At 35.9% G+C, this 24401-nt stretch overlaps 2 protein-coding genes across 2 annotated transcripts in view; one reads left to right on the forward strand and one right to left on the reverse strand.

Moving 5' to 3' along the window:
• The window catches only part of LOC138716246 (epidermal growth factor-like protein 7), a 194901-nt gene extending 187797 nt beyond the window's left edge, over positions 1-7104 (forward strand). The window contains exons 8-10 of the mRNA XM_069849104.1: positions 954-1070; positions 3859-3979; positions 4527-7104. Coding sequence (XP_069705205.1) covers positions 954-1070; positions 3859-3979; positions 4527-4567 — 279 coding nt within the window. The 3' untranslated portion in view covers positions 4568-7104. The remainder of the gene's footprint in view (positions 1-953; positions 1071-3858; positions 3980-4526) is intronic.
• A 10874-nt stretch (positions 7105-17978) lies between these two features.
• On the reverse strand, positions 17979-24338 carry LOC138716249 (protein LLP homolog). Its single transcript, XM_069849107.1, has 3 exons — positions 24209-24338; positions 22466-22643; positions 17979-18649 (listed from the first exon to the last, which is right to left on the reverse strand). The coding sequence occupies exons 2-3, from the start codon at positions 22620-22622 to the stop codon at positions 18387-18389; spliced, it is 420 nt and encodes a 139-aa protein (XP_069705208.1). The 5' UTR covers positions 22623-22643; positions 24209-24338; the 3' UTR covers positions 17979-18386.
• Between the last annotated feature and the right edge of the window lie 63 nt (positions 24339-24401).

Below are 24401 nucleotides of genomic sequence, written 5' to 3' on the forward strand. Positions count from 1 at the left end.
GCAACGTTCCTGGATCAAAATTGAAATGGCACGAGGTCATAGTGCACAATAATGTTTTCAGGGACTGCGTGAAGCATGTGGCGATGCAGTGTTGCCATATAGCACAGTTGCACGATGGGTTAAAGCGTTCCAGGAAGGCCTTGTTGCACCGGTACCAAAGGGAAGGTGACGACTTTTTTGGACGAATCGTCGCTATGGACGAAACCTGGACTCGCTCGTATGAACCAAACTTGAAACGCCAATCAAATGAATGGAAGCATCCCGGTTCTCCTCGACAAAAAAAGTGCGCCCTACATAAAGTGCTGTGAAGGAGATGTTCATTGTGGCATATGACATTGATGGGGTAATACTGCACCACGCTGTACCTCCAAGGCAGACGGAAAACGCGGACTACTGGAACATCCACCGTACTCACCCGATATGGTCCATGCGATTACGATCTTTTCACCAAAGTGAAAGAACCACTGCGAGGGACCCAGTACAATACCAGAGATGAACTTATCCGTGCTTTAGGGCGGTCAATACGGAACATCAACAAAGATGGACGTACTGATGGTGTACGACGCCTTCCAAACATTTGGCAAAAAGTAATAAATAAGGGTGGCGACTATATAGAAGGTACGTAAATGTTGTAGTACCCCTGTGAATAAAGCCATGTCAGAAATATCGAACTGTTGCCATTACTTTTTATCCAACCCATGTATATCTATTACTGTCTAAGTGAAATGACGAAACACACTTTTGTCTTGGTTATATTAATTTTCTTGCGGTACACTGGCAGATCATCCTGTGTCGCGACACAACAGTTGAAAATGGCCGATCTACAGGTTTTGATAACCAAGTTTCTATATACTCGTTTGGATCAAATTTAAAGGAGTAGTGAATTAAATCGGACTTTTGCTGAATTTAAAAATGAATATTTGGAATCACTAATTTAAACTCTTTTCTTACAGGTCATGGTGTCACATACGCCTGAAAAACCTACAGAGCAAGCAATATCAGAGCTCAACAATAAAGTTAAACTGATAATTGAAAACATAGCGCAACTCAGGCGTCAGCTGAACGACATTGTAAGTTTATTTCCTTACAGAAAAAACTAATATACCAATAGATCCGATTTTACATGTTTACATTTTATAAAATTTGCATTTGCATTTAATTAAAGAAGATTTCATGTAAACGTACTAATTGTACTTTTATATTCGTATCAAAGAAGCTTTACCTCCTTAACCTATTGATATTAATTACAACATGGACGTCATACATTTCATTCCAGATCTAACATGGACAGATATGGAATAAGTTAAAAAATATATATACTTAAAAATATTAAAAATACTGTTTAAATAGATAATGTTAAAAGTGAGAACTTCTTCTTCTTCCACCTAGGCAAGGACTGGGTTTTTTTTTCCAGTTCCGAGGTCAATGGAACTGCTGTTTCCATTTAGTCCTAGGACAGCCTATGTCCCATCTCCATGCTAAGATATATATATATATATATATATATATATATATATATATACAGGGGCGGACGCAGGATTTTTTTCGGGGAGGGATTTGAGGAGATAGTAAAAATGGAGTAATGAGAAATAAGTTTATATACTCACAATTTGTTTCCGAGTCACAAACATTTACAAGTTGTATATATTATTCTAATGTACCGAAGTACATATGACATTTCCATGCAGATATTCTGCGTCATCATACGATGAAAGAGAGAATTTTTCTCCATTCCATTACTCTTTCATTGTATTTACAAGTTGAACTGAGTAGCGTAGTCGGTGTAGCCTTCTGTGCTCGAAGTTGCGGGTTCTACCCCAACCCAGCTCGATGGTATTTAAGTGTGTTCAAATGCGACAGGCCTCATATCAGTCGATTTACTGGCATGTAAAAAAGTCCTGAGGGAAAAAATTCCGGCACACTGGCGATGCTGATATAACCTCGGCAATTGCGAGCGTTGTTAAATAAACCATAATTTTTTTATTTTAACATTTATAATGACTGCAGTACAAAAACAATGACAGAATGACATTTACAGAAGAAGGTGACGAGGCTTCTTAGACATTTCGTCCATTTCTTCATGAGCTTTTACTTTTACATTTTTATGTATATACATCAAGGCCAGTGCATTTAATCTGTCTGCTCCCATCGTGCTCCTCAAGTAAGTCTTCAAATACCGCAATGTTGAGAACGACCATTCTGGTGTTGCTGTAGTTACAGGCAACGTGCATAAAAGTTTCAGCGCCTTGAGAGTGCATGGAAAAATAATTTCATTGCACCTGTTCAAAAATGATATAAAATCAGTAGATATTAGGTGAAGATTTTTCTGATCAAGGAAATTTCTTCTCCACATCTTCAATTCATTGAAGAAAGACTCTGGTGATGCATCAACATCATTGGGCCACTGATTTACTATAGCCTCAACAGCAGTTTCTAAATCTTCATCTGATGCTCGCACTATGTTTTTAGGCAGAAAAGTTTGTATGGACTTTAGGATTACCTTATGATTTAAAAACCTGTCCTTGAGCTGACTAATGAAATAGTCTAAGAAGAGAAGGAAAATTAAGAGCCTAAAATACTCTTCATGACTCTCTGTGTTGAAGTAAGAACGCTGTGTTTGTCTTCCTGCAGTTCTTGGAATTTAACACTTTAGCAAAGAGAATTTACGTGGAAAACCCTCTAATTCCTATGTACATTCACAAATTAAAATTAATATTATTTTTGTTTCTTGTTTCGTATTTTTCTCAAAATTTCGGGAGGGGATATATCCCCTTAATCCCCCCCATTGCATCCGCCCCTGTATATATATATATATATATATATATATATATATATATATATATATATATATATATATATATATATACACACACACACACACACACACACACACACACACACACACACACACACACTCACTCACTCACTCACTCAAAATATCCTGCCCCCATTCCTGTTAGTACTCTTGGATATCCTTGTTACTGATCTGATTCCTACCTGTTCTCTTATTGTTTGGCTCTTTACTTTGTCTCTCAGAGTAACACCTGTGATAGATCTCATAAGCACAATTGTGCTACTTCTAGCCTTCTTTTTTCTTGAATCATTATTATCCATGTTTTATTACGGTACATATAAGTGCCAGTTTAGAGAGTTTATTATATATTCTTATTTTTACATCTTTACTCATATATTTCCCAAAATCTCTTTGTATGCATGTTTAGTTTGTTGCATTTATGCACATTTTCCTCTACATCTGTGTTATATTTCTGTAGTGAGATGGTGCTGCCTAAATATTTAAACGAGTTAACTTGGTCTATTGTGTTATTATTTATTACTATTTTACATCTTCGTATGTGTTTACCCTTCATAGACAAATTCATTAATGAAAAGGTAAATGGGAAGGAGAGAACAAAGCCACCGGTGTGGCTCAGGTGGTTGCCTGCCGATCTGAAGTTATGCTCGGGCACGGGTTCGATCTCCGCTTGGGCTGATTACCTGGTTGGGGGTTTTCCGAGATTTTCCCCAACCGTAAGGTGAATCCCAGGTAATCTATGGCGAATCCTCGGCCTCATCTCGCCAAATACCATCTCGCTATCACCAATTCACCGATGCTAAATAACCTAGTAGTTGATACCGAGTCAAATAACCAAATAAAAAAAAAAGGGAGAGAACAAAAAAAAATGTTCTAACAAACATAACAGACATTGAGAAAACCATATACAATATTCTGATTCAGAGGTGCTGGAAACTTATATTTCTGCAAACATATCGAGTTACAATCTTTTAGTATCAGAATGCTTTTTAAACTTTACTGTAAAAGAGTGTAAGAACATGTGTATTTGTGTTTATCTAAAACAGGAGAGGCATCAAAATGAATACCATCAGCAAATGGAAAGCATCAAGCCTTATAAAGTGGAGTTCCAACGTATAAACACACTGTGTGATCAAGTAGCAGGGATAAAAAGAACGCTTAATGACTGTAAGTATACAACCTAAGTAAACATGTTCCGACATAGGATTTTTAGACCTTATCTAATTTTTACATTAATTATCGTTAATTTTTATTTTAATGGCTACTACATTTCATTCAGCATTCTGCCCAAGGGCAGGTCTTTCACTGCAAACCTAGCTTTCTCCAATCTTTCCTATTTTCTTCCCTCTTCTTTGTCTCTTCATATGACCCATACATTTTATTGTCGTTTATCATCTCATACCTTCTTCTGCCCCGAACTCTTCTCCTGTTCACCATTCTTTCTAGTGATCCTTCAGTAAGCAGTTTCTTCTCAGCCAGTAATGCAACCAATTGAATAAAGTAGGCGAAAGACAACAACCTTGACAGAAACCATTTGATAATACATTAATTTTAATTATTTGCTTATTTGGCGTAAATTACTGTTGTTCAATAGTATTTAAAAAAGTAAATAAGTACGGTATTAAAATTCTTACCGAGTCAAAATATTCTGAATTTAACTTTTTGTTTTTGTAACGATAAAAAAAAAACTTTTTCAATTTTAATGTCTTTGCAGGTAATTGCAGAACTTACTACAATAACAGAATTATTCCTTAGCTGTCAAGCATCAGCACAAGTGCTTATACATCGCACGAAATATCACATGATACCAAGCCTTCTGTCAACATGAATGATCTGCACATGAACATAAAACTTATGTACGAAAGAAGAGAGAAACACGACATAAACATAATGAGAAAATTCTGGGACTGGATTAACTGCAACCTATACATGAATTATTTAAATTTTAAACAATTCTGAAGACAACAGCAATTTTTTCACATATATTTGTTACACAAACATAGCCTTGTTTCAATTTTTTGCACACCTCTTCAAGCAATCATTATTCTAACAATAATTTATATTTGAAGATGTGATAAGTGCATTAAAAACAGAATTTAATGTCAAGATTAGTTATAGATTGACAAATCGAACTGAAAACCTGACCGAGTTACTATGTGAGCGCTGGCTGTCTTGGGGAGGAGCAAGTGAGAAAGCACGGAGGGAAGGGAGAGAGCACTATGCACTATGTACTTGCAGGTCCACTCACAATTTGTCAAACCTGCTAACAAAAGCATTAAAAGGTTGACTAGTTGCCTGCAATGCTAGCATAATGGAACCTTCCTAGCCGATAGTCGAGGCAAAAATGAAGAATCCGTTATTGTAGTAATACTGGAAAGTGGTTCTTCTATTGGTCGCGATGCCCACACACACCCTCTCAGATATTTATGTGGTGATTGGTGACTGAATGACGAGGAACGAGGAAGAGAGAAGAAAGAAAGAGAGAGATTCCAGAAGTTGGCGTGTTTTACCGGGTTTCACTTGAAGTTGTCAAACTATAATTAAAATAATAAATGAACAATTTAATATCTTTAAGTAATTTTTAGATGTATTCAACTGACGAAAATGAAATCGAAAAATTCCTAAAAATGATGAATCAGCTTTACCAAACCTATATGCACATAGAATTATTCCACTTCAGAAACAACTAAGTAAACTAAAAGAACTTCAAAAGGAAATAATATTTCAGCGGATATCTAGTCATTGTGGTACACCTGGAAATGAGTAAGTCGATAATACTGCAAAACAGGCAACATATTTGCAACCAAGGCATCTTCAAATGATATCTCTACCCAGTGCTTTTGCTTCAGTGAAGTCTCATTTTACAAACCTATGGATCAACAATTGGCTCTCTTCTGACAAAGGAAAAATTTTACAGTCTGTACAAAAGAAACCAAATGACCTGGAAATTTACAAAAACTTGCCCAGACATGTTCAAACATTTTTAACAAGAGCCAGAACAGGTCACATTGTCACTCAATTGTACCTACACCGATTTCACATTTCTGATAATCCTACTTGTCTGTAGTGTAATAATTATGATGAAGATCTGGAACACATTCTTCTATACTGTCCATTCATAAACCACAAAAGAAGTACCGGTAAATTAAAATCATCAGTACCAGTTGCAGAAGACACAGCCCTGCAGTATATATTGACTACACCCCAACTCTGGCTCCTAGCAACAGGCATCTATAATGAACACCGATCAAAATACCCCTCATTTCTCGTGAAAAACAACAACTGAATAGATTACAGTAGACTATAGTGGACTTCATGTTGTCAGCAAACAGTTGGATACATTAAGAAGATTGACTGATGAATCAGCTATTCAGTTTTCGATTTTGGCTGAAAATTGTGGAAATGTGTGCAAAATGGTGACGTTAATCTAGCAGAAAGAATATCACTAAGGCCACTATAAAACTGAAGATAATATAAATAATTCTATCCATTAATAAATTGTTATTATTTACTGTTATGTTAATGTAATTTATTTTTCTTGGTCTGAAAGTGGAATACAATAACTAGAAACATCTTCAGATTTGAAAATGTCCAATCCCAGAATTTTCCTTCTAGAACTGTACATTATATGTCGAGCTACTGAAGTGAGAATTCAGATAAATGTACATGCTCAAATTCTTAAAGCCTTATGTGATTATACACTGCCATCGGATTTTTATTTCTAAATGACTATTATAGACTGATACTGCGTATGTGAAAAATAAAGTATTGTTAAATATAATATGAGCAAGACGCAAGTTAATTTATGTGCCTTCTCAGGAACCATAATGGCGAGAACATAAACCTTTTCTATTTTTGAATATATAAATACATTCTTCGTGTTTAGTTACTACCAGAAGACCTTATTTATGAACTTACAGAAATTAAAATTTTAACATTTCAGAATTTTAAGCAATTTATTGTCTAGATACAGTAAAGTATCTATTATCTGGCAATTACCAGGGCTGCCTTTTGATTAAGAGCTAAAGGAACTGTGAAATGTAGATAATCAACATCTTCAGGATATGCTGGAAGTCATGTTCTACTGCCCAGGCTTTCTTGGTCTGCCAAAGTCTCTTTTCTTCATTGGGTTGGTATTTGCACACTTGCAAAAGGAGATAATTTGATATTATTGTTTGCATTTCTTCATTTAATCTTTGACCAAGTAAATGTATGTGAGATGTATGAAAAATGATATTTCTAAAATTATTATTACTTAAATTGCATTGAAGTAAGCTGTAGGGTGTAAAAGAATAATTGAATCGCTCCATGCAGAAAGGGCTTCAGTCACAAATTTTGAAAAAAAGAGATATCGATGGAAATCATATCTTTATGGATGGTTCCATCAACCTGTGCAGAAAATATTCAGTCCAATGCTTGGAAAGACAGAAACTGAAGCGTCAGGCTCAGAGTTCTATGCAGAAAGGAATACAAAGTACAGACTGTTTTCCTTAGCTTTCTCAAAACCAGGTCTAATGGACTGAAGCCCTTTCTGCATGGAGCGATTCTTATTCCTAATTTTCTTATGTCATAGTGAGCATGACATTAAACATTTTTTCTTAATACAGTAATGTTCGGAAATGCTTCGTTTTCAAGTGATTGTGGTATGAAGGAAAAAATGAAAGATCTCAACTTGGAAAGTTACTTTATTTACTTTCTATGGTTACACAATAACTTTATCTATTACCAGATATTAAGAAAATGGTATTGACAAACTATAGAAACTGTTCAAAATTGCGACCGCCATTGTTGACACACAAAGTATAACCACAGTCTAGTAATACAATCACGAAGCTTGAGTTGTGAAGGTGCTAGGAACAATAGACTGTGCCAGTACTATTTCGCATTGTCTGTAATGAGGTGATATTAACGATCCTAGTGGTTAGCAACTATCTATGGATGCATATTTACTATGTATTGAGCTTCGTGACTGTATATACTAGACTGTGGTATAACCCATGACTGAACAACGAATACTTCGAAATATCTGTGGCCGGTTACAAAGATCATCAAAAGCAAGAATAATATTATTCTAGCAAACTAATTCTTCTGCTGTGTCAATGGGTGTTTCGTACATAATATTGATTTAATATTACCCCAAACACAAAAATCAACTGGAGTCATATCTGGGGAATGTGTCAGTCAAGCAATTGGACCTGCTCTCCCTATCCAACAATTCGGAAAATTTACATCTAGCTACTATCTCGAAGACGTTGAGCCAGTCTTGAAAATGTTGTATGGCAAGGAATATGGCGCTGAGGGTGTTGTTCCTCATAGATTCACTTTGCCAAATTAGCATTGCTGTAAGCTGCTCCAAATACCTTATGTATGTCTGCAAGTTCAATATATGTATACCTATGCACTTTAATACCATGAAATTAAGTAAACAGATCTCACAGATGACATTTTGTGACATACAACAACAAACTAACTTCAATGATTATTTCCGTGGTAACAAGAACAGCTGAAACATAAATGCAGCCATAATGTGAGTGATGAGCCCTGTCTTTTATATGAAGCATTTCCGGACATTACTTTATTAAGAATAAATGTTTATTTTCATGTCCTCTATCACATCAGAAAATTAGGAATAGTTATTCTGTTACACCCTGTATAAATTTATTTCAATTTAAATGCCAGAAAAGGGAGACTTTACTGCATTTATTCTGGACTCGATGTCACAAAACAAATATTAATTCTGTTGGTATAATTTACAACATGATACTAGGCTGTAACATGTGTAAAGCATAAAATGTCTGCCTCATAATGAGCTAATCAGAAAATAATAATATGAATACTATACCGTGTATGATAAGATATAGGAAGAGCAAAAGTAAATCGAGAAACTGTTGCTTTCTATGTTGTACTTCTGTAGGGTTAATATGTGTGTGAATTAACGAAGTAATATTACTAGCATTAACTTGTGTAATTAAGATGTGTGCTATTTTGTTTTTTTATATTTATAAAAAAATGCAATTCAACGAAAAAAATTGTCAATCACATAAAAAGCTATAACTTTATATCATAAGAATAGACTTGTACAGAAAGTAGGAATGCTGTACTATTCCCACCTATGACTTTCTATTATGGACATTTTACTTTAGAAGTAAATATTACACTGCCAATATATATTTAAGATTTATGACATTACTGCCAAGAAAACAATGAGAACAATTATTAGTTCCTCACTTTCCACATAAATAAACCTATTATACAAGAAAACTTTCTGTTCATATGACACAATAGTTAGAAATAAAATTAAGAATGCTTTACAATACACATATCATAAAATTGTGCCAACAATATCTAGAGACAATAATGAGTCATTTTACTTTCTTCAATTTATGTAACTTTGATTGGATAAGTGTATTTTACATATTCCTGCCATGTCAATTGATACTGTGTATTATTAAATGTTAATTTTTATAAGATGTCTGATTGTTGTTAAAGTGATTGGGAAACAACAAACACAAGACAAACTATCTCTCTTTCTCCACAGCAGGTATTAACAAAACAAACCTTCAACTTTCCTTTCAACTCCCCCTCCCCACCTCCAACAAGTGAAGCATCAAGTTCCTATACCAGTTAAATTAATTTTTTTTAAGCTGAGTTTTCACTCTATCTACATTCACTATGAAGTATTACAATGCCTCAACACAAGAAACATGTTCCAAAACCCGCTAAAATACTACTAAATATGCATGTGCAGACCAACGGAATTTGTAAGTTGTTCCCCTATAACACCACTAACTACTGTCATCCTCTGAGGAGTTTAGGGCTGAGAGGAATGCGGTTCTGACTAGTCTAGCACGGTACTGGAGTGGGAGGGAACAGTGACATTGCCAGTCTGGAAGGAAGTACAATCATACTGAAAACATTCGCCCAATTTACGAGAGCAGTATGCCTATTAATTTTCTAACGTATTTTTGGCGAGATAGAGATACAACCATTCGTACTTACGTGTTCAGAGAAGGAAGTATTGTAGAACATTTTATTTATTTATTTAGTCTATTATTTATTTATTCTGGTGAAATTAAGGCCATCACACCATCAGAAATACAAATACAATAAAATAAATAAACATAAAAATCATAATAAAACTACAATAATATAAATGAAAAGAATAATCATACTATAAAATTTAGTGATTAGTAGAATTGAATTAAATTTGTAAAGTAATCAATTTAAAAATAATAATAATAATAATAATAATAATAATAATAATAATAATAATAATAATAATATTAAACTGCTCCCCATTTAGGGTAGCCCTTACGGACTCAGTATATCCTAAAAAAAATTATTATACATATGTAAACATAAATATTAAGTTTTAAAAAAGAGAAACAAAGAAAAGGGCGTGAAAAATTACAATTGCTATTAATGTGGCACTATGTGATTAATTAGGATTTGGCAGGATTTTTTTTAACACAATTATCACAATGTCATCCCTCAGAGATGTTGGCAGAGCAAACTGCTGTCGAAATTCTTCGAAAAAGGCTGGTATAGTCCCTCGAGCACCTATGAGCAATATATATTATTTTAATGTACCGAAGTACATATGATATTTCCATGCAGATATTCTGCGTCATCATACGATGAAAGAGTAATGGAACGGAGAAAAATTCTCTCCGGCGCCGGGATTTGAACCCGGGTTTTCAGCTCTACGTGCTGATGCTTTATCCACTAAGCCACACCGGATAGAACTCCGACGCCGGTTAGAATCGTCTCAGATTAAGCTCCAACTCTTAGGTTCCCTCTAGTGGCCACCCTCTGCACTACGTCATAGATGTCTATGAACGCAGAACCGAAGTCCACACATGTGCTGAGGTGCACTCGATATGAGTGATTAGTTGGCCGGGATCCGACGGAATAAGCGCCGTCTTAAATCACGAAGTGATTTACGCATATCATATATATTATTTTAATGTACCGAAGTACATATGATATTTCCATGCAGATATTCTGCGTCATCATACGATGAAAGAGTAATGGAATGGAGAAAAATTCTCTCCGGCGCCGGGATTTGAACCCGGGTTTTCAGCTCTACGTGCTGATGCTTTATCCACTAAGCCACACCGGATACAACTCCGACGCCGGTTAGAATCGTCTCAGATTAAGCTCCAACTCTTGGGTTCCCTCTAGTGGCCGCCCTCTGCACTGCGTCATAGATGTCTATGAACGCAGAACCGAAGTCCACACATGTGCTGAGGTGCACTCGATATGAGTGACTAGTTGGCCGGGATCCGACGGAATAAGCGCCGTCTTAAATCACGAAGTGATTTACGCATATCATATATATATATATATTTTAATGTACCGAAGTACATAGAGCATCAGCACATAGAGCTGAAAACCCGGGTTCAAATCCTGGCGCCGGAGAGAATTTTTCTCCGTTCCATTACTCTTTCATCGTATGATGATGCAGAATATCTGCATGGAAATATCATATGTACTTCGGTACATTGAAATAATATATATGATATGCGTAAATCACTTCGTGATTTAAGACGGCGCTTATTCTGTCGGATCCCGGCCAACTAGTCACTCATATCGAGTGCACCTCAGCACATGTGTGGACTTCGGTTCTGCGTTCATAGACATCTATGACGTAGTGCAGAGGGCGGCCACTAGAGGGAACCTAAGAGTTGGAGCTTAATCTGAGACGATTCTAACCGGCGTCGGAGTTGTATCCGGTGTGGCTTAGTGGATAAAGCATCAGCACGTAGAGCTGAAAACCCGGGTTCAAATCCCGGTGCCGGAGAGAATTTTTCTCCATTCCTTTACTCTTTCATCGTACCTATGAGCAAGCCGAATACCTCAACGTGAATTAAGGCATATTTCAGCTTGAAATAGTTGACTGTAGGCCATAGATCGACTTCTTCTCAAGGTGGACCTTGGCTGACTGATGACATTCTACTTCAAAACATATCGTGGGGTCCACAATGATGCCCTATTTAGTGTTAGCATTGTACGCTAAAATATCTACTCATCTCATTGACCCATTTTCCACAGCATGTTTCCTTAAAAATGACTTGTAATGGTGAAATATTTAATATGAGTAATTCATATAATATTAACATAGCTAACATCAGGGAGATGTTTGTGCAAAAATTGCAACAATATATTTAATATATTTATAACAAAATCACATAGGCCTAGGTAAACAATATGTGTATGAAATATTCACACACTACTACAAACTGAAGACTGCATATTTTTGGACGATTAATACTTCCCACTCTGCTCGGCTTAGCTGTAGCAACAAAAGAATCTACCTGCAACCCCCCTGCACCGATGGCAAGAATACCTCAGGTCCCAGCGCTGAACTCGTTGGAGGAAGGCAGTACAATCTCAAATACAAACAGCTACTATAGTCGTGTCACTGTTATTTTCGGCATGACTCGTCTCTTTGCTTATGCCTTAGGAAGTGAAGGCTCTATAAAGTCTAAGTAGGTAGTATAGTCACTCATTTTTGTTCTTTTGTTGCCAAGCTACCAGATGAGGAATCCACTTGCCACACTGTTAAACATCATGTCGTAGCTCCTATAATAATAAATCAAACGCACTGCAATTGAGCCACAAATAATGTCCTCATGTGCTTTCTGCGAACGGCAATGAAAGAGCCAAAATGATGGGCGAGTATATTAAGTGTTTATCGAGTCTTAGGAAGTGCATAACGTTATCAGCAGCGAATCACAAGACAAACACGTTTAAATGTAGCCAACCTGCAATGTGATTCATTGCCAAAAATAAGAGTGACAGGACTATAGTGACAGTGTACTGTCTACTTGAAATAAAACAATGGGCAATTCTTCTCAGGTTTCACGCATTTGTACATTGAGTTTATGAGTGAATTCACAGAATTCTACAGAACACTGCCACCTGTTTGGAAAGTTAACACAAAGAATATAATGGCTGGAATAAGAAAAAAGCAGCCTTTGAAAAATTAATTTCCGAACTGAAAGGAGTCTAATCTAATACAGATAATTCCATTATAGCAAAGAAAATTCAGATCTGTAATGCATACAGAAGAGAATCGAAGAAAGTTTATAGATGATAGAGGTAATAAATCACAGCAGAAAATTACATATCTTTATTACTCCATACACTTAGAGAATGAACTCTTACAGTTGCAAGCAGCATTGCCAACATGTACTGGCCAAAGCTATGGAGCGGCTCGACTAGTGTGCTAGGTCAACCGAAAGTTTTTTTTTGAACTGGATGAAGCCATTTCCTTAACTGTACACTGTGTAGAAATGTCACACTAAAGATAACAGGTTTGTAATAAATATTTGCACTAATCTGGTCTTTATTAACTACAAATATATGCCTGTAAGACAAACTTTATGCACATCACTCGGCACCTAACAATTGACCAATTGAACAATTCTGATAGACATGGCAACTCCAAGATGTTACCATGGAGACGTTTACAAATCCCTGTAACAGGATAGGCCAGCTCAAGATCCTCCATTGCTCTTGCTTCATCTCTCCTTCCCACAAGAGAACTGCCAGTCATTCTCTAAGCAGATGGACTCTAGTTTCTACCAGCTGTCAAAAACCTCAGTATTACTTTTGGTCTTTCATATGAACTTATCGATTTTCTCATTACAGTATCCTGTCTTATAAATTGTGTCACATACAGCAAGAGTTCTAAGAATGCCTCTTCATTCTTGGATAGTTAAACCAATTATCATTTTCAAATTAGAGCTCCTTTAAAAGATTAAGATGACAAAATGTTTCATGTTTCCGAAGCCAGTCTTCAGTTCATCTTGATTTCTTTCTGTTTACTTCCGAAATAATAGCACTAGACAGAAGAATCGTCTTGTAAACAAATTTACTTAGCCTGTACTTTGGTTATGACCAGATTTTTTAAAATGACTTTACACTCTCGAACATTTAACTGAAAACTGTGTGAAAGCTTGAGTGAGGTAGGAATATGCGAAGGAAAACTGTACTGTGCAGACCAGATGTGCAGATTGTCTGCACAGACAAAACTAACCATATAAAGAGTGCCACAATGTGTTCTGGTGTTGCTTTATTTTGCTTCAAAATATGTATATTATACAGTCTGGAATTTATTTCATGCATAACCTAGCAAAACTAAATAAATCATCAAATATAAATATCTCTGTTCCATTTTATCACTTGGTTCCTTTTCGCGATGAATTCAAACAAGGTAGAGAAAGTCACAATATCATCCCTTATTTCAAAATTACACTTATTTCATATGTGCGAAATAGGACATAAAATGATAAAATATTATGGAACAATTTACAAAAACAATTACATCTGGAAAATTCATCTTAACACAATCTCTTTCCTGAAAGTTATTAAGTCCACCAAAAATAGGTATGTGTGCAATGTAGAGTATTCTTGTCACACGGGTACTTGAAAATAAAACAATTATTTACATAAGAATCTGGTTTTTGAGTTACCATGCCAAAATGGCGCAAAACGTGCTAATTATTATCTCGCATTTGACTGCATTCCTCTCTTATCTTATGTATGTGATCCCAAAAAGTCACCCATCACAGCACATAGATATCGTTGGTTTACAAACAAAACACATCAAGTAAAAAATATAACTTCTGAGAAAAAGATGTATATAATGTACATAATGTATATGTATAAACTTAGAATTGGAAAATTAAATACAAATAAAGAAAATCAACTTACTAAAAATAATATTTTGAGGATTCAGTTTTGTCAAGAACTTTCAAACGTCTTTTTCTCAGAAGTAATATTTTTTATTTAACGTGTTTTGCTTGTAAACCAACAATATCCTCACCCACTGCATGATACCACTGCCGTCTCTCTTCAAAAATTACATGTCAAGCTACAAGTGTTCCAAATCTCATCCTTTTTGTCACACTTGATTGTCCAGCAAGATGCCTCATACCAGGTGCGGACAAAGACATATTCTATGTCAATAGCTCTCTCTTTTTTTTCTAAATTTACATAATACAAGCACAAAACAGTTTTCCAGCTTGGTTAACATGAGATGTACATGTAGGAGAATGTGTTAATGTGTTTTGCTTGTAAACCAACAATATCCTCACCCACTGCATGATGCCACTGCCGTCTCTCTTCAAAAATTACATGTCAAGCTACAAGTGTTCCAAATCTCACCCTTTTTTTGTCACAACTGATTTTCCAGCAAGGTACGTCACACCAAGTGCGGACAAAGATATATTCTATGTCAAAAGCTCTCTCTTTTTTTCTAAATTTACATAATACAAGCACAAAACAGTTTTCCAGCTTGGTTAACATGAGATGTACATGTAGGAGAATGTAAAACCTTGGAGGAAGATAAAATATCAGATGATATCTCAAAATATATAACAGACATTATTACAGATTTATAAGTGTCTCCTTATTACTTCTTTATTTAAAGGTTTAATTGAAGATTAGCACAGTTCGACAGGCCAGTTCAAAAGGGCAACAACTCAAAATTTAAAATATGAGAAAACTGCCTTTTAAAGTTTCATGTTTCTGTGAAAAATCCATGGATCAATGAAAGTACTCCAAATTCTGTTAATGATATTTTATATACTCTAAGTTTGAAATTAGAGTGATGTTAACTAATTTTTTAAAACTTTAAAATGCAGTTTTCTCAAAACTTTAAATATTGAGTTGTTTCCCTTTTGAACTGGCCCGTCAAGTTTTTCATTTTCTTTGACACTTGAGTAACATTTTATTATGTTTCGTTTTAACTGTTGTCTCAACTGCAAGTTGAAATACCGTATTTTCTCGAATACCCCATGCCCTCGAATAAGCCGTACATGCACTTACTACTTTAGAAAGGCATAAAAAAAACACAAATTACAAAAATAAAACTTTCAACAAATGTATTCATGACAAATAAAAAAAATTAAACATAAATACAATTCAATTAACAATAAATAAATAAATTTTATCCTAGAACACGATGCACTGCACACGTATCAGTTGTCTTACTTAATTGGTCATTTACATGACATCCTGCAACATTAATAGCACGCTTCATGATTACCATGTTCCTCCACTTTGAATAATTTTAAGCTTTTCTCTGCAAGTGAAGGATCACAATCTCATACCTTTAGTGGTACTCATTTTCAGAATTGAAAATATAAGACTCACAAACTATACACTTATCACACTTGAACTTGATTCTGACATTTGTACTGCTAATCCAAATGTAATTTAACAATGTTAACAACTGACATATGCGGGAAGATAATAGCATGTGTTACCACCTTAGGAATTGCATGGATGGAAAATCAGGCAATGTTGCCAACTTGAAAGCTATCCCACACATCCCTATTTTTTTACTTGTATATTTAGGGAAAAAAATGCGCGAAATATTCAAGAAAATACAGTATGTCTTCTGTAGGTACAACCACATAAACAGTATCATTAACAAATATTGAGTGATCACTCATATTTTTCCACCCATTTTTATTGAGAAGAAAAATTAGACTGTCCCAACCTGTTCACTACCCCTCCTCTTCAATTCGATTGGTACTGCCAGTATCTGAACCTTGACCACTACTAGTTTAGTTTAGTATTATTTACTTGATAAGACAGGGTGAACCAAAGTCTGCATGCATAAAACTATGGTGTTGTTTACTGTACAGCAGAGAGCCTATATTATCAAGTCATAGTTTCACATCGGTGTAAAAGAATGAGATGGGCAGTGGCATTGCTCTGTAATTGAGTGTGAACAAGACTTCTGTGCGAGTTTCCTTGATTTTGTGATTACAGAGCAAACATCTTGAATCTTATTAATAAATTCAGGACAACAGGATCCATGGATTGAAAAAAATGTACCGCACACCCTACAAAAGTGACAGAAGATGTTGCAAGACAAGTAAGGGAGAAAATGCAACACAACCATCACAAGACCCTTAAGAGATTGATTATAGAAACAGGACTTTCAAACGAATGTGCACACCAAGTGGTTAGGAAAACAATGAGTATGTTTCCTTACAAAGTATCTGTAATTCAAGAGCTTCAACTGTTGGATTTTGGTAACATCGTGGACCTTACATTCTTCACAGATGAAGCTTGATTTCGCCTTTCTGGCTACATTAATAGTCAAATTATTTATCAATCGTGGAGCACCACAAACCCCATGAATTTATTGAACGTCTCTTCATCTGCAGAAAGTTAGAGTTTGGGTCATGATTTCTAAAGGTGTTTATAAACGTGATATTTTACAATCATTCTTCGAAGAGGTTCACGAAGATGTGCTGTAGAATGGTATTTTCAACAAGATGGAGCTACAGTCCATACTGCAGAGACATCAATATCATTTTTACAGGAATTTTATGACAACAGACTAATAAGCTCTAGATTATGACTCCCCTAGGTAGCCAGACATGACCCTCTTGATTATTTTTTATTGCGGTATTGTAAAAATAAAATATATGCCATGAATCCAACACTAACAGAACATCTGAAAATCTAAAGCTATAGATTTCATAATCGAATATACATCACAAAAGGTTTTCTTCAAGTAAATTAAAAAGAGTGGCTGCATGTATTGAACCAAATTGAGGTCAATTTCAACATATACTTTAAAAGCCTGTGTACCTTCCTGCAACATGTACGTATGGAAGTGAATAATACAGTATTATTTATGTAAACTTCATCTTATGATGTTGGATGACGTATATGCGTCCGTTGATGTGACATATTAATGAATATTTAAATACTTATATAGTCACAATCATGCCATGGTATGAAAGAAAAACCTCACAACCTCGAGCGGGATTCGAACCTGCGACTTCCTGTACTCCAGTCAGGCGCTCTACCAACTGAGCTATCGAGTTTGTTTCACGCCAAAGGCTCGAAATTCTCCTCTCATACTGGCGACTCTTTACAATGTTTCTTTCCACCCATAAGCAGTGCTGACTAGATCAGCCGCTATGGACAGTACTCTATAACAGAGTCGCCAGTATGAGAGGAGAATTTCGAGCCTTTGGCGTGAAACGAACTCGATAGCTCAGTTGGTAGAACGCCTGACCGGAGTACAGGAAGTCGCAGGTTCGAATCCCGCTCGAGGTTGTGAGGTTTTTCTTTCATACCATGGCATGATTGTGACTATATAAATATTTAAATATTCATCAGTATTATTTAGTTTCTTTCAAATTTCAATGTAATTTTCGTGTAATAAATAGTGGTCAACTAAGGTACCTATTACTGGTACAAATGTTTCCTCACTGCAACATATAAGCAAGCAAATACTATTAATTTATTTTGTCCCACGATTTATTGTAAATGTGTTGCAATAAATGAGGTTCACCTAAAGTACAAGGCTACCACAAATTTTTCCTCCAGTAGTTGTAGACTTGGGAATCCCTTTCCTTTGCAACAAGACGCTTGTTTACTTTTCAAAAGGTAGGAACAACAACATAGTTGCAGAGCGAGAGGATGGGTATGTTTACCTGTAATCCCATACTGCAGAGAAGTTAATGAATGTATAGTCAGGACAAATAATTATTGCTAGAAAAATATGATTGATCACTCATTACATAAATGTCTAGGCCTATTTCTTTTTCTTCAGCTTGTCCTTTCCTTTCTTCTTCTTTTGCTTCTGCTTTCTTACTTTGTTTGCTATGGCTCTCCTCCTAACTTCTCTTGAACTCATCCACTGGGGATAGTTCCCATGTTCATTCCTCATGGTTCTCTTGTTGTACTTTTCTTTTACCTTATCAACTTCCATGACTTCTTCACCTTCCTCAACCCTTACAGCTGCATTCTCCTTAGAAGGTTCATCTTGCACAGACGGAATAGATTTTGCATCTACAACTGAGAGAACAATTATTTTCGTGAATAATTTCAAGTACAAGCAATAATCTGTTGTACTGTGTGTGAGTATGAGTATCTATGGTGAAAAGCATTATAGTTATGAAAACGAAATGTCTGCAAGCTTTGTAAAATTAAAAAGATCATTCAATTATTATATTAGTTTATGACAAAAATTGGCACATATCTTAGTGTTTTTAATTATTATTTTCACAAAATTTTCTTCAAAAATGTTTTATTAAAATTTTTGCATGTTCACTAGAATATTCAAATTTACAGGTTATGTTTACCAGACGTTTCTCAATCTGTCTTAAAAATTTCAATATTAAACTTGGCTCTGATTGACTGGACGGTCTGACTTTTTGTGTTCCAAGTAAGTACTTTGGTATGATTCTTGGCATCTCTCAGTAGTCCCTACGCAGAGATCCAATTGAGGGACTATTTTATCTCCAGAAAATTTTACACTGAGGAACTCCAGGTATGATAAGCAGTGAAAAATATAGTGGAACTGCATTGGTGTTAATGCAGCTTCTATAGGTACCTCTTTGTTACTTGTTAGCTTAAACAACAAGTTTAAGAGTTTAAGCCCCCTCACCATGACAAGGTGAGCACCCACGAGAATAGACTACAGTGGACTATAGTGGACTTCATGTTGTCAGCAAACAGCTGGATACATTAAAAGAATGATTGACTGATTAAAAATTTCAAAGTCGTCTTATTATCCTTGAGGTTGGATATCGTCATGTGTTTTTTGATTCCGAATAAAAAACTATTAATTTTGTGCTACACATTATATGTTGTGTGCTTCCAAATAAAATGACTTTTAAGTTAGATAATGAATATGAACAAAATCCAATCAATAGTTTGGGAGAGATATGTATACACGTACTATCAGAGAAGATGGTATGCCCAACACTGGTTATTTTTGCTATTATGGATGCTGAAAATGTGTACTTTTGCTATGATCTCGGAATCGATTTTCTATAGTTACACAATAATATGTGAAAATTGATTCATGTCTAGATGTGTGTAGACAATTTAAAGAGATATTCTCTGGTATTCCTAGTTCCACGTAGAGAAACAGACAAATTGTTCTATTGAGAAAAACAGGGTCCCTGAACACTAGAATATATGAATGCAGATGGACACCACTTTGAAAATTTAACACATGTCAGTACTCATTAAAAAATAAAAATTTAATTGTATGCCATTATTAATAAAAGTTATGTATGTTGAATTGCACGGATGGTTATAGATCAAAATTGCTACTGTCTATGCCACATGTCGTGGCAACTACACGAGACATTACAGATAGAAATGGACATTACTTATGCTGACACTACTCATCATGTATGCATATAATTATGCTTCATCAGCCAAGACCCATGCCGATTAAGTCCTCTCCCTGATTCATCTCTCAAAAGGACCCTATTTAATCTGCTTCCGCCCAATTTGAAGTATAAATAAAAAGCACAGTGATGCTGCAAAAAATAAATGTCAAGATTTTCATGGAAGTAAGCACATTTTCAACACTCTGATACCATAGGTACCAAAAACTGAGGGTTCGAGCATTCTGTCTGCATACAGTGATTTTACTTAAACTACTGGATAGCATTCACATTCAGTATCCTGAAGAGAAATTTATACAGAAACGATGCACAAGAAATATAATAACTTTGGCAATTCTACACAAGAACTAGGCCTACACCAAAATAGACACAGTTTTTTTTTTCCTTTAACAATTGTATACTGTTGTATACTGCAAATAGTGTAGAGTATTAAGCATATGTTTTTACTTTCCACAGAAGGAAAACCTGGAAGAACAGAATAGAGAAGTTCCACCCACTATCCCCTCTAATACAGTAAGATTAGTTGGAGACGTTCAGGTTTTGCAGGAGTCATTCCTCACCAAGACATGGCATGATCACCAGGAATAGTGCATCCGCATTCTCGGCATGCGCAAGCTGTTTCGCTTTAGTTGTGTTGTGCTGTGAGAAGTAAGTTGTAGTGAAAGTTGTAATCTTAAAAGTTTAAGTTAAATTTATTAAAGTGCTCTGTGTAGGCTACTGTTGTAATGACTTATTCATTACATGAACATAGGTACTTATCTATACAATGTATACATGCAGAAACGAAAATCTTGTGCGGTGACGAGATGCAAATTTCGGGAAAAGTTTCCAGAGAGACCTGTTCCAGCTGCCAATACAATAAGACTTTATAAGAAGTTCATGCGGACAGGTTCGGTAAATGAGGAAAAACCGAAAAGAGAACGCCATATTCTGTTGGAAGAGAAATTAGACGAAACTGGTGAAAGATTGGAACACATCCCTCAAAAATCTTGCAAGAGTGACTGCAAATTTCATAAAAAGATGTCAAATGTGTGTTGCAGGACATTTTGAGAACGAATGTGAGCCATAGGGCTAATTTTAATAACACCGAGGTCCTGGTGAAGTGTTCGGGCTACTGGGATAGAAGAGTAAAGAAATCTCTGGCCATAGCGGCGGAACGCGGTAACCTGAATTGGGACTCGGGTCTCCAACTAAGCGCGGCGTGGGCACCGGCTATTAAATTTCTCAACGCCCAGACGATGGGCCGTCATCAGCAGAGGACACATAAGAACTCGTCCGCCGAGCCCATCGTGAGACCCGCGGTCAATCAGCCGAAAATCACAAAGCAAGACGACACGTCGGCCGCGTTTGCGCCGTGGTCCGCACTAATAAGAGCCAATCAGCGCAGAGCTCCTCGGCTGACTCCTCCCTCTGGCACTATAAATTATGGAGCTGGGTACCCCTAGATATCATTTAACCCTGAATATGAGGAAGATGAACATCCTCGAAACGTCGGTGGATCACCAACTTATGACCTGGCTGGAAGCCCGAGAAAATTTTGAGTTAGTAAATATTGTAACTTTTAAGCATTGTAACAGTAGGACTGTAGGCCTAAAGTGCCAGAGACGTGAACGTGTTCCTTAAAGTAACCAACACTTTGATAGCCGCACCGGCTCAGGACGAAAAGCTCCCTTGGTTTGTAGAGTTACCCCCAGATATTTAAATATGTTTACAGTTTGGATGTGCTCAGTTCCTTGGCAGAATGTGTCTTGCTGTGACTCTGCTTCCTTAAGTAATTTAAGTATCTATCTATCTAAGTATGCTTGAGAGGTCCAGGTGCAAATTTCTGGACAGTGCCAGTGGATGTTTGGAGGCCTGGACCGCACCAGCAAGAAAACATTTTTAATGCCAGCGAAGGTGGAAATTTCTGGATAGTGAATGTTTGAGGGCCTGGACTACACCAGCTGAAAAGCATTTTTAGTCAGTGTAGACAGAAATTACTGTTGAATTTCTACATGATTAACGTTTAGTGTTTTACTATTAAATGGTGATCTGTTTGCCCGTGATTTCTGATGTGCAAATATGGCAGCGATACAGCCACTCATTTATGTACAATGAGTGAATAGTTCTAGGTTATTCTGTTATTTTGTAGAAAATATTGGTTGCCTGACAATAAAACCAAATGCTTAGCACCCTATACTATTCATAGAACGCAACTGTTAAAGAAAAAAAATGGTGTCTTCATTGATCTACTTCTTCTGTACAATTACAAAAGCTTTCAATAAAATTTAATTAAAACTTATTTGAAATCAAAAATCAATAACGGTGATTTACGACCTATTCAAAATCAAATTCATAGTAAACAGGCTATACGAACGTATGTTTAGATAAAACAAAGAGAAAAATTGTTACTCAGAAGTCTGAAAGAATTTCTCTCTCTCTTTTTTCAATTTACCACTGATTTATAATGAAGAAATGAAAAACAGATTACCTGTTGCTATAGTGGAAATGTTTTTCATTTCAATATCTCCATTCTCGTCTTCAATTCCCAGCATCTTTTTCAGTCGAGCCAATTCTTTTTTTCCATATTGCTCTCTTTTTATAGCTCTCATTTTCCTCTTCCATTTACTTCTCAGACTTTTCGCCATGATGAATAGCTGATTTTTTACCTGCAAGTCAGAACCTAACTTAAACACATTTATTCAAAACATTGTAATTTCTGAATTGCTCACCATTGTGGAGTAGTGGTCAACGTTTCTTATTGCAAAACTAGTGGACCGGGAATCGAATCCTGGTTGGGACAAGCTACCTAGTTGAGGTTTTTCAGGGGATTTCCCTCAACCCATTCAAAGCAAATGCTGGGTCACTTTCGGCGCCAGACCCGAATTTGTTTCGCAGTCATTACCTTCACCTTCATCTTCATCCATTCTGCCTACTTCCATACTCTTATGCCATCTTATCATATGGGTGTCCCAACCTCAAAACAGAATTTTTCATCATAATCTGTCAAAAAGTAGGCAGAGGCTCAACTGCTATACATCAAAATGCGCAGCGTTAGAGAAGAAAAAAATCTGAATTTTAGACTGAAAAATCTATAAACGTTTCTGTAAACAACTGTAATCTAATTTTATTTTGTTTTAATTGAAGTTTTGAGGTCATTATTACAATTGTACGTTTCATTACGAAATTACATTCCAAATTAATTAACAAACGTGTATTATTAAAGAGGAGTTCAAAAATCCATAAGCTAGTCACTCCTTGCTATCCATATGTTCACTTAATAGTTCGAAATATAAAGTTATTCTTCTTTTGACTAGACAGCAATTCACAACAGGGAAAAATGAATTCTGGATGGCATCAGTTGTGAACGCATGCGCCGATAGCTAAGTAATAGGAGGTCAAGGACTATGACAAACTTAGAATGGGTTAGGTGAGAGGATTGCTAAGTGACATGAGGCTGAAGACTGAACTATTTTGAGTGGGTTAGATGAAGGGATAGCTAAGTGACATATTGCCTATATTGAGTCGTGGCTTTTTCCTATAAATCCTCACACTTTAAACATCTACAAAAAAAAATCACGCTTTTTAGGAAACTTTTTTCATTAAAAAACATCATATGGCATGTGCCCATTTCATACAGAATTCCCCATATAAGTTAAGTATTCCGTGGCTACTCATTACATTGTGATCATGGGCTACATAATTACGAGTTTCTAACAACTCCTTCCACAACATAGGCTATACGATCCATGGGGAAAACTAATGGACGTAAAAACATAGGCCTATCTGAATAGTCTCCTTGACGCACTTTTGTTCGAAATAGCTGTATGTACCATTTGATGAACAATCAAAGCCCAATGGTCGCTTTACTCCATTATTATCGTAACAACATATCTCACGCATAAAAGAGCGAGGACTTCAACATCACCACGCAAGTCTATTCCACGCAAGTAAATTCCAAGAGAGCTTAACTTCTTACAGTGACTTTGAATTCGCCACATTAACGTGATAAGGTTGCCTGAAATGCATCATAGCAATTAATACAAACGTAACTGCAGGCAAATTAATACCATAAAGTATGAGACATACAAAAAATAAAATAATGCATATTGTAGGTTATGTTGTCAACTGTAGGCCCTAATCTATTATACTGCATATTAGTCACTTTACGCAAATCAAATGAACTGTGATGCAACTTCCCTTTTATGCGCCACTGTTGAAAGATTATACTTACCAATTAAGTCTTTGTATAACAGTTTATCCGCATATCAAGTAACTCACACTTATATCAACACCCATGCACGACCATTTCCACGTGCGAAGAAGGAACAGTAATACCAACGGAAGTGTATGAAAAATCGCCAAACAGTAGTTCAAAAGTCACTATATTAACTTATTATCAATAGAGAAAGTTTCATTCTTGTCAC

The sequence above is a fragment of the Periplaneta americana genome, chromosome 16 (genome assembly GCF_040183065.1).
Source record: "Periplaneta americana isolate PAMFEO1 chromosome 16, P.americana_PAMFEO1_priV1, whole genome shotgun sequence".
NCBI lineage: Eukaryota > Metazoa > Arthropoda > Insecta > Blattodea > Blattidae > Periplaneta > Periplaneta americana.

Excerpts from the sequence above, each read along its gene's own strand:
- LOC138716249 (XM_069849107.1), bottom strand. The coding sequence starts at position 22,622 with ATGGCGAAAAGTCTGAGAAGTAAATGGAAGAGGAAAATGAGAGCTATA. Across the intron at positions 18,650-22,465 it reads CATTTCCACTATAGCAACAG|TTGTAGATGCAAAATCTATT; the intron begins GTAATCTGTTTT and ends TTGTTCTCTCAG.